The sequence below is a fragment of the Seriola lalandi genome, unplaced genomic scaffold (assembly GCF_002814215.2).
Source record: "Seriola lalandi dorsalis isolate HSWRI2012SDOR001 ecotype SW California unplaced genomic scaffold, Sedor1 jcf7180002054949, whole genome shotgun sequence".
In the NCBI taxonomy this organism is placed as follows: Eukaryota; Metazoa; Chordata; class Actinopteri; order Carangiformes; family Carangidae; genus Seriola; species Seriola lalandi.
In genome coordinates, this window is record NW_019525500.1 from 2923113 (window position 1) to 2940026 (window position 16914).

General features: G+C 38.9%; 2 protein-coding genes across 5 annotated transcripts in view; both read right to left on the bottom strand.

Moving 5' to 3' along the window:
• mllt1a (MLLT1 super elongation complex subunit a) overlaps window positions 1-3792 on the bottom strand; it is a 20537-nt gene extending 16745 nt beyond the window's left edge. For all 4 annotated transcript variants that reach the window (XM_023394515.2, XM_087170488.1, XM_087170489.1 and 1 more), the window contains exon 1: window positions 3684-3792. In XM_023394515.2, the coding sequence (XP_023250283.1) occupies window positions 3684-3695 (12 nt within the window). In that variant the 5' untranslated portion in view covers window positions 3696-3792. The remainder of the gene's footprint in view (window positions 1-3683) is intronic.
• A 4913-nt stretch (window positions 3793-8705) lies between these two features.
• acer1 (alkaline ceramidase 1) lies at window positions 8706-16756 on the bottom strand. Its single transcript, XM_023394520.2, has 7 exons — window positions 16005-16756; window positions 14526-14638; window positions 14256-14370; window positions 13066-13204; window positions 11818-11955; window positions 11591-11728; window positions 8706-11104 (listed from the first exon to the last, which is right to left on the bottom strand). The coding sequence occupies exons 1-7, from the start codon at window positions 16009-16011 to the stop codon at window positions 10927-10929; spliced, it is 828 nt and encodes a 275-aa protein (XP_023250288.1). The 5' UTR covers window positions 16012-16756; the 3' UTR covers window positions 8706-10926.
• Between the last annotated feature and the right edge of the window lie 158 nt (window positions 16757-16914).

The window sequence follows — 16914 nt, forward strand, 5'->3', positions numbered from 1 at the left end:
GGTGGGTGGGTGGGTGATGAGAAGGGACAGAAAGGCACTTTATGTCCAGGGGAGGACTGAAGAATGTGGGGATTTGGCCCCGGCACTGAGCAGCTCGTGAGCTGGGACTGAGTGGGGGGATTAGAGGGGACAGGATTGAGATGAGCTGGTCTGGCACTCTCCAGTTCGCTCACTTACACACTCACACTCTCTCTCTCACACTCACACACACAGACACACACACACCTCCCCTGCCTGGCACTCTGCCCGGCCATTCTGTGGCAGTAATGCCCTTAAACTCCAGACTCCACCACACCCACAGTGAGCAGCCGTGCAGCCCCCCCACCCCTCCAATCATCAACACCCGTCTCCCCCTGAGGCGTCTGCAAAATCAGGAATGTGATAAGGACAACATAAAAATCAGGATGATAATGAGCCAAAAAGGAAAAGTGATTCTGCAATAAAAATCAACAGGAACAATAAACTCAAATGCCTCAAACATGTAGTTTCTACACAGGAAAAAAAGAGGAAAAGAAAATCCTGGGTCTGCAATTTAAGATTATGTTCATTACTGATTAATCTGCTGATTGTTTTCTGGAGTAATTGATTTTCGTTTGGTCTATGAAATGTGAGAAAGTAGAGTAAATGCTTATCACAATTTCTTTAAGACCACGATGATGTCTTCTTTACCTTATTTTGTCTGACTAACAGTCCAAAACCCAAAGAGATTTAATATAAATATTATTTGAGATTAAGAAAAGCAGCAAATCATCAAATTTTAGACGTTGAACCAGATAATAATCAAAGAATCAACTAACCCCTTAATCGATTAATTGTTCCAGCTCTACTGAAAATAGTAGCGCAGCAAATAATGATCATTTTCTCTATTAATCGGTTTATCAGTGAAAAAATGCCAAGTGCCCAAGGAAATGGTTTCTTTTGTCACACAGTCAAAAGCCAAGTCAGTCAGTCAAAAGCACTATCTGCTTTTCTCACATTTTAGAAGCCAGAGGAAGCAGATGTTTGGCACTTTTAATAGACAAAGTACTCCATTTATTGATTGTGTAATTAGTTGCTGATTAGTTTGCTGTCAAATGACTAACCTCGGCCTGCAATTAACACCAACTCTTTTAATACAGACTAACCTGATGATTATTTCCTTGATTATTTGTTTGATGTCATACAATATTGAAATACGCCTATCACAAGTTCTCACAGTCTATGGTCATGTCTTCTACTGTCTTGTTTTGTCTGACAAACCCACAAAAGATTTTAAATCTGAAAATGATATAAAACACAAAAAAGGCTGCAAATGATCACATTGCAGAAACTTTAAGTCGATCAGCTAATAACTGACTAATCTTTCAGCTTAAGAAAAAACAGGGACCAGTGTAAACTGAACAGAGTCAAACTGTAAAAATATGAAACAAAGGAAGATGTCAAACACCTGAGAGGTGCAGTCTAAAAATTTGACTCTGACTATAATTTTTACCAATATTCACAAAATTAAGAGCCCAGGAGCCAATACGAAGCTGGGAAAATAGAAACATGAAATGAGAGCAACATTGATAGAGATTGATATTAATTGAACTGTGTCAAACTGCCTGAAAATATGACACCCTGGGGGCATACATCTAGAAAACAATGGTTTAGCTCCAAATCATTCAACTGTACCAGTATCAGACAAAATGAAGAGTGGCAACACATTTATTTACCGATCCTTGACTAAAGGCAATGCAGGGGATACAAAAACAAATCAAACAAAGCCAGTAACATTGACATGATGTGTGCATGCCCCCCCTTTCTCATACACAGTGCTCCAATTGAGGGGAAATACAAATTTTGGCAGACACAGTGGCTCCCATGAAAACAATGAACTCCCAGCTGCCATGTAAATAACACCCCTCATGACCATGTTAATCTCTTCCAGCTAATAAGTGACTGAAATGAAAAGTCAGAAAGTTTCTCTGGAAGAGGACACACACAAACAAACAATCATGACAGCAGTTGTGCATGATGAATCTGTAGGTTCCAGCTGAATCCTTCATCATAACCAACCTTAAATATCTGAAAGATGACATGAAACAAGACAAAAAAGTTACTGGTATTTGAAAGCGGTCAATCCTGGAGAGCCACAGGGAAGTCACAAATAGCCTATCTGCAGGGCTCGAGGTGTGTGAATGACTGTATGGGGAGTGCGAAATGAAGGGTATAGCCTTGTATCGGTGAGGGTTGATAGAACACTACCTATTACAGTGTGATTTATATTATCATATAAAATAGTACCTTGTATAAAGCGATATACTTCAATGCAATAAACCCTGGAGCTGAATTATCACCTCTCTAAAATTGTTTTAACAAGAATGAAACATTATAACATTCATGGGGGTAGGTTTAATTGCATGGCTGCTTTGTTAGACTGCATTATTTTAAGCTACATGTACCAATAAACTGGCAATTGTGCATGTATTTGTGAAATGAGAGTGAAAGATCTAATGCACATCTTTCACAGGCAACATAGGTAACATTCATCACAGAAGTACAACTTGACTATCCTTTTAACTTGTAGCAGAAGACTTCCTCTGGATGCACATTCAGAGATCTAGTTAAAACTTCAAAGGGACCAAGTTGAATGGGGACTAGTTCCAAGAAAGTGGCTGAGCCACTTTCCATGGGTGTGTGTGGCCTAACCATCTGAAATATAGTCCTGAATAACCTCAGGCATTTAGAGTTACCCATTCTGAAGCAATATCTCCCTTACAGTTAGTAGGTATGTAATTCGGTTTACCCACTTTTCTGTTTTCTGCAAAACAAATTATGTAGCTTTTTATGAAGACATAAATCTTGTGTGCAAATTTGTACACATAAAAGTATTACATGTGAAGGCATGAGCTTGCAAGATCAAAGGGTTCACATGCTAGTCCTTAAAATTATGCTTTATAATCTTGGATCTTTGCTTTCTAATGACCAGCCCATGCAAGGGTGGTCATCATGACTGGATTCAAGTTCAACGTTTTCCACACATTTGTCAGCTTTTCCACCATGTTACATGCATTTTAGTCTACAATCATGAATGTGGTGCGTAAGAACTTAACATTAACCAACTGTTGGCAAATAACGCAAATATATTACATGAGTCGTGTGGTCGTTGCTGATTTTATTAGCGTTGTATATGTTGAGGTTTCAGGCCGCTGGCAGTGGAGACACCACCCCGCCTCTCCAGCCCAACCTGGAGAGGACAAATCTTTTCCCCGGCGCCTTGTAGCGGCTCCTTAGCCTTTAGCCAACGGCCGACACTCTCCTGAAAGGTAGACTAGCTAGCTAGATTAGCTTAGCTGCACAAAACCTCGACTCAAATTGGTCTTCGTAATGTTTAATTGAGTGCATGTGCTTTTTTGAAAACACTACAGAGCAGAATAAACACCAGGTGTGAATCTCTTTGTGTGCCTGGTTGTGGCTACAGCTATGCAGCGGTACTGAATGGTGTGGTACACTGAAGCTAGCTAGCGGTAAATACCGATGTATGAGTGCCCAGCTAGCATAGCTCCAGAGCCAAACAACTACGAGTTCATTAGCAGCAGGAGCGTTTTTTTCTTCTGGCGACCAGAACAGAGGATTCATTCCTGCCCTGCCAGCGCGCAGGCTGCTGCCATTTTCACCAGGAAAAGTTCAGATTCCACAAGGAGACACAAAAGCCACTGTACCTGGTTCTCCATGTTTCTCCGGCCTCAGTGATTGTTGTATTTATTTACAGCGGCGTTTGTGGAGCGTCTCCCCAGCCTCTGCTCCTCATTGTGTGTCAATCCAGCCCAGAAGCGGAAGGCAGACGGCTCCCCTCCCCTTCCAGACGGCCGCTGGCAGGCGACCAAAACAGAAAGCTCTCTCAGCCAATCACGGAGCGGGAAATTTAAGCACTCTTGAAAACAGCCAATCAGAACACTCAAAGGGCGGGGCAGTCCCCGAGCTGCAAATACAATTAAAGCATTTACTGGAGGTTTTCTCGAGTGACAGCGGGCTTGTCCCAATGGCTACAGCTCTGTGTCAATTGTAAAATGCACATGATGTTAATTGATTAAATCAACTCTATGGGTTTCACAATGTAACTATTGCTATTAGGGTGGTAAACGCAGTATTAATAACATTATCAAATACTCATGCAACCTAATATCTCTTATGCAGTGGTGGAAGAAGTAGTCAGATCCTTTACTTATGTAAAAGTACCAATACAAGAATGTGAAGAAGTTGTGCATTCAACATTTAAGTTTCTAAAACACATTTTTATTACTTATTATTTAAATATTTAATTCCACTTCTATCTGGTATTTTCTTGCTTTTATGTCTCTGTAAAGCTCTTTGCAACTTATTCTGAAAAGTTATTCACAAATAAAGTTATTATTATCGTTGTTATTATTATTATTATTGTACTCAAACCTGCTACACAAGTGTGTCTGAATTGAATCAAACATGCCTGATATTTGCTAAAGTCATGGATGTTTGCCAGACAGAAAACAGTGCTTTCTTTGGCCACGTGGGGAGCAGTGGGCCTGCAGGCACACATTCATTTTCTTCAAATATTTTAGGTCTTAGTTCTGCTTGGTGTATAGATTTCAGTCAGTCATCTGGCTTTCACCGGCTATTATTTCAACATTGCATTCTGAAAAGCAATGGTTCCCCACCAACAATTTCATATAAAAAGTATAGAAAATATTTATATAAAACTTCTCATGTGAGAATTTGCTGCTTGTTTTATTACTTATATTTTACACAAAAACATATGATCTCTCTGAATTCATTAATTCGACAGTGACAGGAGTCAGTCTGCACACACAGTACTCTTGATTACTCTAAGAACATTTTGTTGCAAATATTTCTAATGCAGGGCTGTTACTTGTACCGTGTGCTTTCAAAAGTGTTTCACTCAAGTTAATGATCTCAATACTTCCTCTACAGATGAAAAGCAAACGTCCTGAGTTTCAGTAAAATGAGTTAAAACGTCCAAAGAGCTGTTTTCCTTCTAAGCAACACATGGTTGCCTAAGAAGCTTATTCCTTTGTATCCCATGTTCATTTTTGTAACACATCAACCAAAAGATAAAAAGAGATTCAATCGGGGTTATGCATGATTAGACCATGCATTTTGTGTATCACTGCAATAAAGGATTTGTAATCTTGGCTATATCTGGATAAATGTAATATTACACCTAACTCAACAGGTAGTCCTAATGAGCTTACAGGGCCTCTGTTTCAAATGGCCCATGTGCACTGGTTCAATTTCAAATGTTTCATCTGGAAAGAAAGCAGTACATCTTCTGATTGAAGACGTCTCTTTTCTACAGACTTAGGGAGTGAGGGCCCATTGCAGTCAAGTCTCTGCTGTGCTCAGACTTTGATGTGAGATTATCGGGCCTCAACTCTGGGACAGAAGGTCACCACTCTCTCACTGGCTTGGTGCCTCCCCTTCTTCTCCTGCCGCTCAAACTGACCCAGTCTCCCTCTTAGTCAAATCTCAGTAAAAGAAGTCCCACCTGGCTGTCAGACAGGAGGGTGTCCCACTTGTATTGAGACGTCAACCTTTAAAGCCTCCTTTTCAATATGTGTGGACATACAGATATACAAAATGAAAACATGTCCCACAGGTTTGACAGACAAAACATAGTTTTATTGAAATTGAGAGCAAATGTGTAACTAACTGAGAATGTTAAGTAGATTTTAAAGTATTAATAACATTCATTTTTACATGATAACAAAACTTATGCAATATTTGTGTCCTAACTTGGACTGGAACAAGCACTTAATAAACTTTTTAGTCAAAAATACCTCTAAATAAAGAAATGGGTAACTGTAGGATAGCTGAAGTGCCATCCCAGCCTTCGTCCTCTTTTGACTGATTTTTTGGCACACAACTCATCAGTAAGGCTTAGACTTCTGTACCAATCTGGAAAGTCTTCACAACCCTCCCTCCTCTTTGAGGCCCAGTAACTTCATCATGATTTCACATAATGACATGATTTTAGCATTTTGAGGGGGTAGAAAGACTTTGAACTTCATTGGCATAAACCTTTTCTATCTTCAGGCACACCTTTTGAAAAAATGTTAACTTTATAGTGCACATTACAACTAATGATACAACTGGTGTTTATGTCAGTCCAGAGCGGGATACAGTCAAATCTCTTCTCCACTCTGCTACACACCTGTGTCTGACGTGACTCAAACATGTTTGATATTTGCAACACGTCATGAATCATGGATCTTGACCACCTAACAGATAGCTGTGAGAAACAAGGGACAGTACTTTCTTTGGCCACATGAGGAGCAGTGGGCCAGGAGGCACACATGTATTTTTTTCAGTAGTGTCAGATCTTCAGTATCTGGATTTCAGGTTTCACTTGTTATCTTTTAAACATTACATTCGGAAAAGAACTGGTTCGCCTCAAACTATTTTAAATATTTTCACCAGCCCACAGGAGGTCACTGTTGAATGTTTACATGTAGATAACACCTTGAAATTTCTTTGTCAAGGATATAAGGTTGTTGTTAAGGTAAGGTGAATGGAAGCATGCGTCTCTTTGCATATGAAATGTTGTGGCTCGGCGTGCACCTGCAGTTTAGAGACAAAAACAACGACAACACTTGCCACCTCCAACACTGTTGCTGTCCCCTTTCAAGGCAGCTTTGCGTGGAAGCTCCTTGCACACGCTGCTGTTACGACCCCCCACAAAGACTCTCTAAGAAAAGAGGTCAAACATAACCTAAGAGAGTGAAGTTGTTGCAGCAAAGAACATTCTGTTTACCACTAAATAAAAATGAAAGAAAATGACCATAATCAACATCAACAACAAAAACAGAAGGCTGATGCGCCAGCCAGAAGGAACAGAAAGAAAAAAAGAAAGGAAGGAAGCCACTCAGACCAACCCACAAAGGGTTGTAGGATCTGGTGTCTTCCCTCAAACCTTAACCAACATCAAAACTAGACCTCACACATGGGGGGGGGGGGGGGGGGGGTAACAACTGCAGACAGAAACAGCTGTCTTGATGGAAACACTACTAACAGTTTGTGTTTCAATAAGGAAAATAGTTGTGAGTTGCATCCCTAGAATTGAGTTATTATTAAGGCCGTCGATGAAATAACAATAACAAAGAAGGTTGTATGTTACTTATACAACTTTATATGTGTCACATTCTTATATTTACACAGAATCTGTCACTAGTTGACAGTTTTGAAGTCTTCGAGTCTTTCCATTTCATTCATCTCCAGCTGCTGCTTACAAAACCATAACAAACTAGTAAAGCAAAGTTTTAAGTATACTTGGTTAAAAGTATACTTAAAAGTGTTTTCCTCAACAATAGACAGTACGACAGCCTGCATGACCAGCGTACTCTATTGTATGGTAACAGAAGAAGGAATTAATTCTGTGTCATGTTTTATTTGATATTATCAATTTTATTTTATTATCTATTTCACAATTATTTAATATTAAATATGCCTGCTCATTAGTCTGGAGCATTGCTCACAATAGCTAAGATCTAAAGTGAAAGATATCACTGTGTGATCAGTGGAAAAATCTCTGACAATAACCACATTTATATTGTCTCACCAATCAAAGAAAAATGTGAAGTCTTTCAAAACAAGTTTGTGACAGCAACATGCATCCATTTAAGCCATAGGAAACATGGGTACATATTGACAAATGTGTTGTTATTCATAACTCCACAGGTTGTCACATTAATCTAACTCAGCCTCTGTCTCAATGTCCATTTCAAATGTTTAATCTGAGAAGAATTGAATACACCTCTTTTCAACAGAGTCAGGGCCCATTGCAGTCAAGTCTCTGCTGTGCTCAGACTTTGATGTGAGATTATCAGGCCTCAGCTGTGGGACAGAAGGTCACCACTCTCTCACTGGCTTGGTGCCTCCCCTTCTTCTCCTGCTGCTCAAACGGATCCAGTCGGGATATTTGATTGTTTATTTCCCTAGGTATGTACTGGCTGCAGATCTCTAAATGTATTGGGTATTTCAAGTTTTATTTGATGTTGTGCATCTTTTAGGAAACACAAGTGCAGGGCAGAACATGATGTGCCACTGGAAATGAGACAATATGCATCATTTTTTACCCCAAAATATTAAGCTGTTCTTAAATAAAGCTGCTAACTTATGAAAGTGTTTTTACTTACTAACTTATTATGTTGATTGTGATGATGCCAAGTGTGTGTTATTTCTACTGTAGATAAACACAAATATTCCAACTCGTAGGGATGTTGTAGTATGAGTAGTAGTAGCAGTAGCACATTTAAGAAATAAATCTGGAGATGATAAAAGTATTTAAATTAAAATGTGAAATGATTATTTACACTAACAGGATGCAGCAGCAAGTCTCTCCACAGGCAGCAGGAATCAGTAAATGAACTGCACTCATATAGTCTGATCAACCACTTTACAATGCAAGCCATATTTACCCATTCACACAGCACTTCTAGCATACACAGACACACTCTGATGGAACAGCCATCAGAGGCAATATGGCGTTTAGTATCTTGCCCAAAGACACTTATACACACGGATGGGAGGAGCCAAGGATTGAACCGCCAACCTTCTGATTGTGGCTCTACCTCCTGAGCCACAGCTGCCACAGTAGCATCCAGAGGCTAACAGGCTAACTAGCACTGAGTAGGTATTATGTTAGTATGTTGGAAGAGATAGAAATTCAAAATGAAGCCATGCGGCACAGATTTCACACACGTAGTAAAGCTTTATTATCAATGATAGTAAAACTTGTCAACGGGTCCGACTTTGTACAAAAGAATGTCAACTGTTTCCACAACGTTCATCATTTTTCCTTGATGACAAAAATACAGTCGTATCATAAATTGCAAGGCCCAAGGGAAAAACCTAAACAAATAATTTAATTAACAATCAGCACAAAACATATTTCTCTAAATGAAAGAATAAATCTACAGCAGTGGTTCCCAACCTTTTTGACTTATGACCCCCTAAATTAGGAAATGCCTTCTTCTGACCGCTCAATACACACTATGGCCTCAGTATGGACATGACTTATCCTAAATGTCAACCTCTTAGCGGTGCTCGAGGAAAAGTTAGGGAAGTCATACCAATTTATCGTCTGGAGACAATGAATCCCTTTACAAGATGTTGTTCCAGTCCATCTAGTAGATGTGGATATACGTCACAGGATAGGTGAAAACTTGAATAAACTTACATCTCAACTGCTGGATTGCCAATTTTGGCAGACTGAGGGCGCCAGATCAAAAGTCGGTAGGATTCATCCTCTGTGCACCATGCATGCCTCAACAGAAATTCATGGCAACTTATCCAGTAGTTGATGTATTTCAGTGTGGACCACAGGTTTGGAGCATCTGACAAACTTGAGGGTTACTGACCTCCAGGTTGGGAATACCTGATGTAGACATACAGTTTTCTGTAAACATAATAACTTCAGTTTATCCAGACAGGACACTGAAAAGTTACGGATAATTGATTCTGACATTTGAAATTAGTGCCAACACATTCTGTTTTATTTGTTACCTCACTCTTAGCGTATCATCTGGCTGTCACTAATTAATATCATTATATTTTTAAAAGCACTAGTTGCTTTTGAAAGTATCATCACCCACAGGAGGTCACTGTTGAACACTGGAGTGCAGAGAAAACATGTGCATTCCTTTGTGTAATGGATCTATTGTTGTGTCTGTTGTATCCTTCCGGAAATATCACGTGAATGGAGGCACAGTGTACCTGAATATTCTCAACACATCACCAAATTACACAAAAAGGTCATTTTGGTGAGTTAGAGTCAGTCAAACAAGAATCAGATCTGCATGTGATTGTCGTGGAGCTGTCAGTCATACAAATGCACTTTAGAGTCATATTTCAGAGGTCCTGAATGAGACTATTTTTTATAGACAAAGCGACAAATAGGTGTCACTGAAATGTCCTGAGTTTAAATGAATGTCTTAATTCTAACACATTACTAGACTGACAATTATAACTTTACTCAGCTTGTATTAGATTAAAATGAGACAAAACAGTTCAGGTTACAGATCAAACTGACCCCGAGGACAGGATGTATGACTGTGAAGCCATCACATGCTGAGGTATTTTAAAACTCCATGCAAACACATTTCACTGTAGCGCCTCACTCCAAGAAACTGTTGCACAGAATGACAGTAGCTACTGTTTCTTAGCAAAAGAATAGTTTCATGAAAAGAAAGCATACAGTATGTCAATACAATCGGTTATGTGCAGAATCAAATGTGCGTATACATATCTTGAAAATAAATATCAGTAACTGATTTATATATACAAAAACATGCATGCTTAACTGTCAAAGACAAACTCTTTAAAACTGGAGGCCCATAGATATTTTATGAAACCATTCATGACTTACAAGCTCATAATGTGTGATAGTCATCGCCTTAAAACCTGTAAAACCAAACCTCATTTCACCTTCGTAGGAGTTCAAGATAAGTCAGCTCAGTCAACTGATGCAGTTGACTGAGCATGATGTGTGTGAAAACACACATCATGGCTTGAATAGAGAGACTAAGAGCAAAGGTTTGAATTACAGGAATATCACAATATCACTGCAATAATAGTTCTGGATTTGCTACTGTGTTAGAAATATGAATCTATAGTATAAGTACCGGGCATATTAAAGTATAGATTTTAAGATTGATCTGTAAATAATAGTTTTGTATATGTGAACTTGGCTCATTCGGTACTCCATCTGTTGTGTAAATAAACCTTTTATAGGATCAGAAAACAAGCATAACTTGTATTTAGTTGTTGTTGTCAATCAGTTGGAGTGACATTAGATTCCCGTATTTTGAATTACGGTGGTGGGGCCAAGCTTTCAGATCCTAGATTGCATCTTCTACTGTCCTAATGGAGTGCACTAACAGAAATGTTCTGCCAAAGTTAAACAAGACTTTGTTAGCACCGTTTCCGTGTTTTGGTAGTACCCTTCAGGACAATGTGAGGTAATCCAACAGCCCATTTATCACATGGCCAGTACTGCAGTCCAGGCAGCGAATACGGTATCTCATAGTTGGCGTCCAGGTAAGCTATCAAAGTGCTGCCATAAGCCACCGCCATCACAATGAGAATGTGCCTGGAGGATACATAAAATGAAGATTAACATACATGAGCATGTCTCCTAATAAATATGTTTATATGTACTAATTCTTCTTGCCACATATGTTTTGTATAAAATGTAATTTGCTGAATCGATAATGTTCACAGGCGCTGGGTCTGAATCCTCTGCGTGATAAGGTTCAGGCAACAAAAGCAATTTGGTTAAAGTTATAGTGAAAGTCTGTGGTTTTGATTAAATGTTAATACAGTAAACACATCCTTTGTCATGCTTCATGTTACTGTTGACTTTTTCAACATTCAATCTAGACCACTATCTTTTCCTAAGTGTAAGTACTTAAACATAAGCAAAAAAAAAAGTTTCATCATACTTTAGTTTCTGAGCTGATATTGAATTACAAGACAAATATGCTTGATAATATGTTGATAAGAAACATAATTCAGCCGGCGTAATGTTTTGCTGATGCAAAGGAAGGGAAGGGAAAAGGCCTAAGCCAGGACTCACCAGATACCGTGGAGGTAGCAGAAGTTTAGCCGCTGCCAGAAGCTGCAGCCAAAACGGTCACTAATCCAGCAGGAGATGGCGAGCACCCACAGAGCCACTGACAGCTTGGCCAGTCGCAGAGCCTTCTGGTCAGTGCAGCTGAGAAAGAGAGAACATTGATTAAGACAACAAATCAAAACTGCAACAAAAACCGATACAACTGTGGGAAAAGGCCACAGTCTTCATACCATCTCATCTCCACTGCCAGAGTGTAAAGCAGGTGGAGGCCGAAGCAGTTTAAAGCGTAGGCATTAGCTGTAGGTTTGACGAACGATGACACCGAGGTGATGACAGTAACCAACAGGATGAGCCTTGAAAACGTGGACCTGTGATGGAACAGACAGAAAGAAAAAAGAAGCAATGAGGCAAAGGTTTATGTGCATGGATGAATTATGAGACATGTAAAAGCCCCACCGCCGCTTAAAGAGGAGTGAGACACCCAGATTGAAAGAGGTACAAAATGCACCTGAACAATAGAGGCTGTCTCACACTTGTCCAAAGCATTGACATATCATCACCTTTTAAGTTATTTACGCATTGACAGTTACAGAGCAGCATTATCAATTAGCAGTCATGCTTTTGGCCACCTGAAGAATGTAAGTCCAACGTTTGCTCTTTGCTTTTGGTCTCCACCAACTCCTGAGGGAAATATCTGGCTCTTTAGATGCTTATGCTCCACTATGTTCACCAGCTAGTTGTTAAATGCATCTGTCTGTTGTTTGATTCTGAGTGTACAGTGGGATTTTAGGGCTTTTTTCTCTGAAAATAACTCTGTAAGAGGGGTGAGAGTGAACCAGAAGAGGTAAGTTGTGGCCAGACAGCTAAACAATGAGCTGAAATCTCGTTGGTCTCTTCAAGCAGAGGCTGTAGCCTACCACAGGCCCCCTGACCTCTCAGCACCCCTGGGCCTGTGCCTGGTAGGTAATTTCAGTAATCCATTCATGATGAAGAGGACCAACACATTACCTTGAAAAACTGTAAAAATCAATGTGAGAGGTTGTTGAGTCAGGGCTGTGGGATTCTTTTCAGGTGTCATCAAAATTTCATTCATCTTTTCCCACCTTGTGGTTAAATATTTAAACAGGGTGGGTGGAGCTCCCCTCTTTTACAATAGTGACAGCCCCTATCTGTCACATTCAGGTGAAGACAGCGGCACCATATTGTGTTTTTGTGATAATGCCTCTTGTTGAGGCTGTCAGCCTGGCTCCTTAGCCAGCACAGATTAGGTTTCAGAGTGGCGTGCCTTAGAAACACTGTCATTGTTTTTTTGACTTGTCTTATTAAAGGATTATTGAGCTGTGTGTGAGTCCTTAGTAACACATGCCAATACGTATTACCATTTGCCGAATAAAGACAGAAACAAAAACCTAGGACTAACTTGTGGAAACACAAATCAGTCATCTGTTATCAGGTAGATTGTTACAAAGTTATCTTACCTGTCTTTTATGAAAGAAGGGAACAGCTTGCGGGGGAACCAGACAGCATATCCCACTGCCAGCACCCACAGGATTGACAACTCATCCAACATCTGGCCAACAAAACTAAGAGTCATGTGGAAGTATGCTGAGAAGAGCCCTGGAAGGAGAGAGAGCAATTTTTCTTTAAATGTGAAATAGTAAAATTTTTATACTGTTACAGAAACACAAACACATAAGGACTAAAGACAAATGACTAAGAGAGAAGGGGAGGCAGAATGGGAATGTTAAGTCTGAAATTGATAGAATGTTCATCAGTTTTTACATCTAGCATCTGGTTTTCAATCTGGGGGTTGGGACCCCACAGTGGGTCACAAGATAAATCTATAAAGGGTGTGATGATTAACAGGAGAGGAAAGGCTATACTATTTTTCTTGAAATCCACATAAAGCAAGGAAAATTCCTCTTTGGTGAAACTCCTGGTAAATAATTGCAACAGGTGATAAGAGGTTGCAAGAAGCTCTAGCAAATTATTTTTTATTATATTTGTCCATTAATCTACTGATAATTTTCTCAGCTAATGGCAATGGCATAGCAACTTGTGAAAAATGACAGTATCAAGTCCATCAAATGTCTTGTTTTGTTCAACCAAAGCTATTTAGTTTACAATCACAGAATTGTAAGAAAACAACCAAAAACAAAATCACATCTAAGAAGCTAGTAGCTGTAAATTTCTTTGATGATCAAAACAGTAATTGATTGAGAAACTAATTCCCAAGAAGTTGGGAACCACTGTTGTAAACCATAAAATAATTAATTCAGTTTGTTTCATGACCCATTTTCATGGCTGAGGCTCTATTTAAAAAAAAAAAAAAATCCACCTAAGGCCTATGATTGGTCTTCTTCACTATACCATAATGCTGGTGTGCCCCAGGGATCCATTTTGGGACCACTTCACTTGGCTACTTGGCAGGTAGTGCATGTAACAGTATTTCATCTGTGTGTGCAGAATAGAGTTTGAAATGGGTGTACACTGACAAAAACTGATTCATGCACATGTCAACTCATAATTGAACGAACAACTCATGAAGGCAATGATTCATGTCTCTAACAGGTTTGGTGACTCCTGTTGACCTACTAATGTAAAGAAATCAGACGTATCTTGTGATACAGACCAACATGAAATATGCAATGAAAGAAAGAAAACTGACCTACAAAAATCATCATGATCCAAACTATGTGGATTGCCAGGCTCCTCTCTTTGGCATAAGGGTGCAAAAGGTAGAGCATGACGGGCGATATAATGAAGAAGGAAAAGCTGCTCATCTGTAGGAGAAACATCATTCAATCAACCAAAAAGGAAAAATATGTGTATGACTAGCAGTTATGGGGCAGATGTTGTGTGAATATGTGATTTTACATATGAATCTCGAAACTTGAATGTTTGTATTGACATGAATGTTGCAGTATACAGAACTTACAGTGTTGAAGTACTCCACCACATGTTCAGAGTGTTTGTAGTTGTCTTCACACCAGTCGACTTCTGAACTCTCGTAGGAGAAAAATCCTGCCATCTTTTCACCAGAGTAGACGCCTGTCAGATAGAGAGAAGGGAAGCAATAACCACTGCCTTCTAATTGGTCAATAACACCTGGTGCACCTATGAGAGACCTGAGGTGTAGGTGTATTTGGTTTATGAAAATCAGTTTCCACTCGCCCTTGAGCTGGATTTTCTACTTTTATTCAAATGTGGCTTTCCACCTTCTCACAGAACCTTGTAATATTCATGTAATAACAAAAGAATTGTGACAAAGTAAATTAACAAGTGACAAACTGAGCCGTGATACTAGTCCAATTTCCTCTGTTTTATACTTCTAATCCACCACAATTCATTGGCAAATATTTTACTTTTTTTCTCCACTTATTAGATTATATAAATTATCATGTAGGATAAGACAATAAGACTGTATTGATAAGAGAATTTAATATGTTCCAGCAGTAAGTACTTTTATTTAGTTTCACCTTTATAATCCAAAAATAAAATATACAACAATCCGTCAATTAAAGTTAGTCATTCTGCATAACAAGTGATTTTACTTTGGGTACTAAGGATATTTTGCACTTGAACTTTGAATGCAGAGCTTTAACTTATAACTGATTATTTGTATTGTGGCATTGCTACTTTTACTACTTTTATAAGTTTGCAAAGAGCTCAACAGCAAATCAAACTATGCTTACATTAAGAAATGGTGACACCACAATAAGTGTGTGGTTGTAAACATCAAGAAGCAGTTTATAAATGGGCTTGGGTCAAGGTGTGTTGTAACACACTTCAATGGTCAAACAGTGCATTGGAGAAATCTTCCTAATAAATTAAAGAGTTAACTTGCAACAAGAAAAGAATCATACTGGAGGAGGATCTTTCGCAACCTGGCAACCCGAATGTAGTTCTTATTAATGACTTATAACTGATGTATGAAGCTTAAAAGATATATTAACCATTAATAAAGCCATTAATTACAACTTTTAAACTTTTTTTTTCCCAGAAAGTGGTACCAAACTTCATAACCATAGATGTTATGACAGGGATGTTGTATTGAATTACAATAGAAAGTACAGATTGTAGGCTACATAATAATGTGAATACACATCAGATAATGAGTAATGAGTATAAGAAGGAGGTATGACTTGACTGAATAGTTTGTGCCATAGTAAATCAAAGAGCTGTTATTATAAGAAACGTGAAACATCACAAAGACACTGTAAACTCAGTACTGATCACCACATATCCACTCTCAGTCCTACAGGAATAATAATAGGAATATTCCAGTGATTTCCTTAGAGGTTTGACAGTTTCACGCCTTTAAGAATCGAAGAAAAACCATAAAAGTCTATTGAACTCTTAATAAAAAAAAAAGGCGTCAATTTATGATCCAAGTATCAGAATGAATGGATCTTACCTCCCATGTTGTTGCTGCTGTCACAGCCTCTAGCCCGTCAGTGTTCATCTGCTCCAGGTGGTGCAGCAGGTGCATTTACCGGGGCGGAGCATCGAAACTTTCCTGATCCTGTTGCACGAGCCTGTGACTGTGTCATCGAGGGAGAATGTCTAGAATAGACGGACTCGTTTTTTTCTCCATTGAATGTTTAGCCTGTTGTTTTGACTTCAGGGGAAAACACACCTGTCCTGTAACCCTGTGACAAATGAAAACACTTTATTGTGAGGTAAAACGTACTTTAAAATGCGATAAAGGCACTATAAAGTAAATATAAGTGAGTGCCACAGACAGTCGATTGAGTGTTATTACATCTGACATATCGTAAAAAGACACATGTTCTTTGTACAGACTAATAAGTGTTAAAAGTGGCTGCTGTACTGTGTAATCTCAGGTTGTCTTTAGAAAGGAGGCTCAACCGGTCCATCTGCCCCAGCTAAGCCAGGCCAATACCAGCGATGCAAATTTCAAAATAAAAGCAGAAACGCTGTGTGTGTGTGTGTGTGTAATGAAAACTGGCACTGTTCAATGTCATATTAGACATATATTGCACAGTGATGGAAGAAGTACTCAGATATTTTACTCAAGTAAAAGTACTACAGCCACAGGCTAGGAATACTGTAAGTATTGCAACAAAATGTAATTTAAGTATAAAAGTAAAACTGAGGGGGCAAAACGGCCACTGTCAGAAAGACTGTAAATTATTATATATTACACCATTGGAAAACTGCTACTGATGCATTAACATGTAAACATTTCATTATAGGTGCCCCCGAGATGCAGATTATTCTGGCAATTGTATGTTTCCTTTTCTGGTTAAATTCATTGTATAACAACACATCATATTTTAAATACTCATTATAGGTTGTTTAAT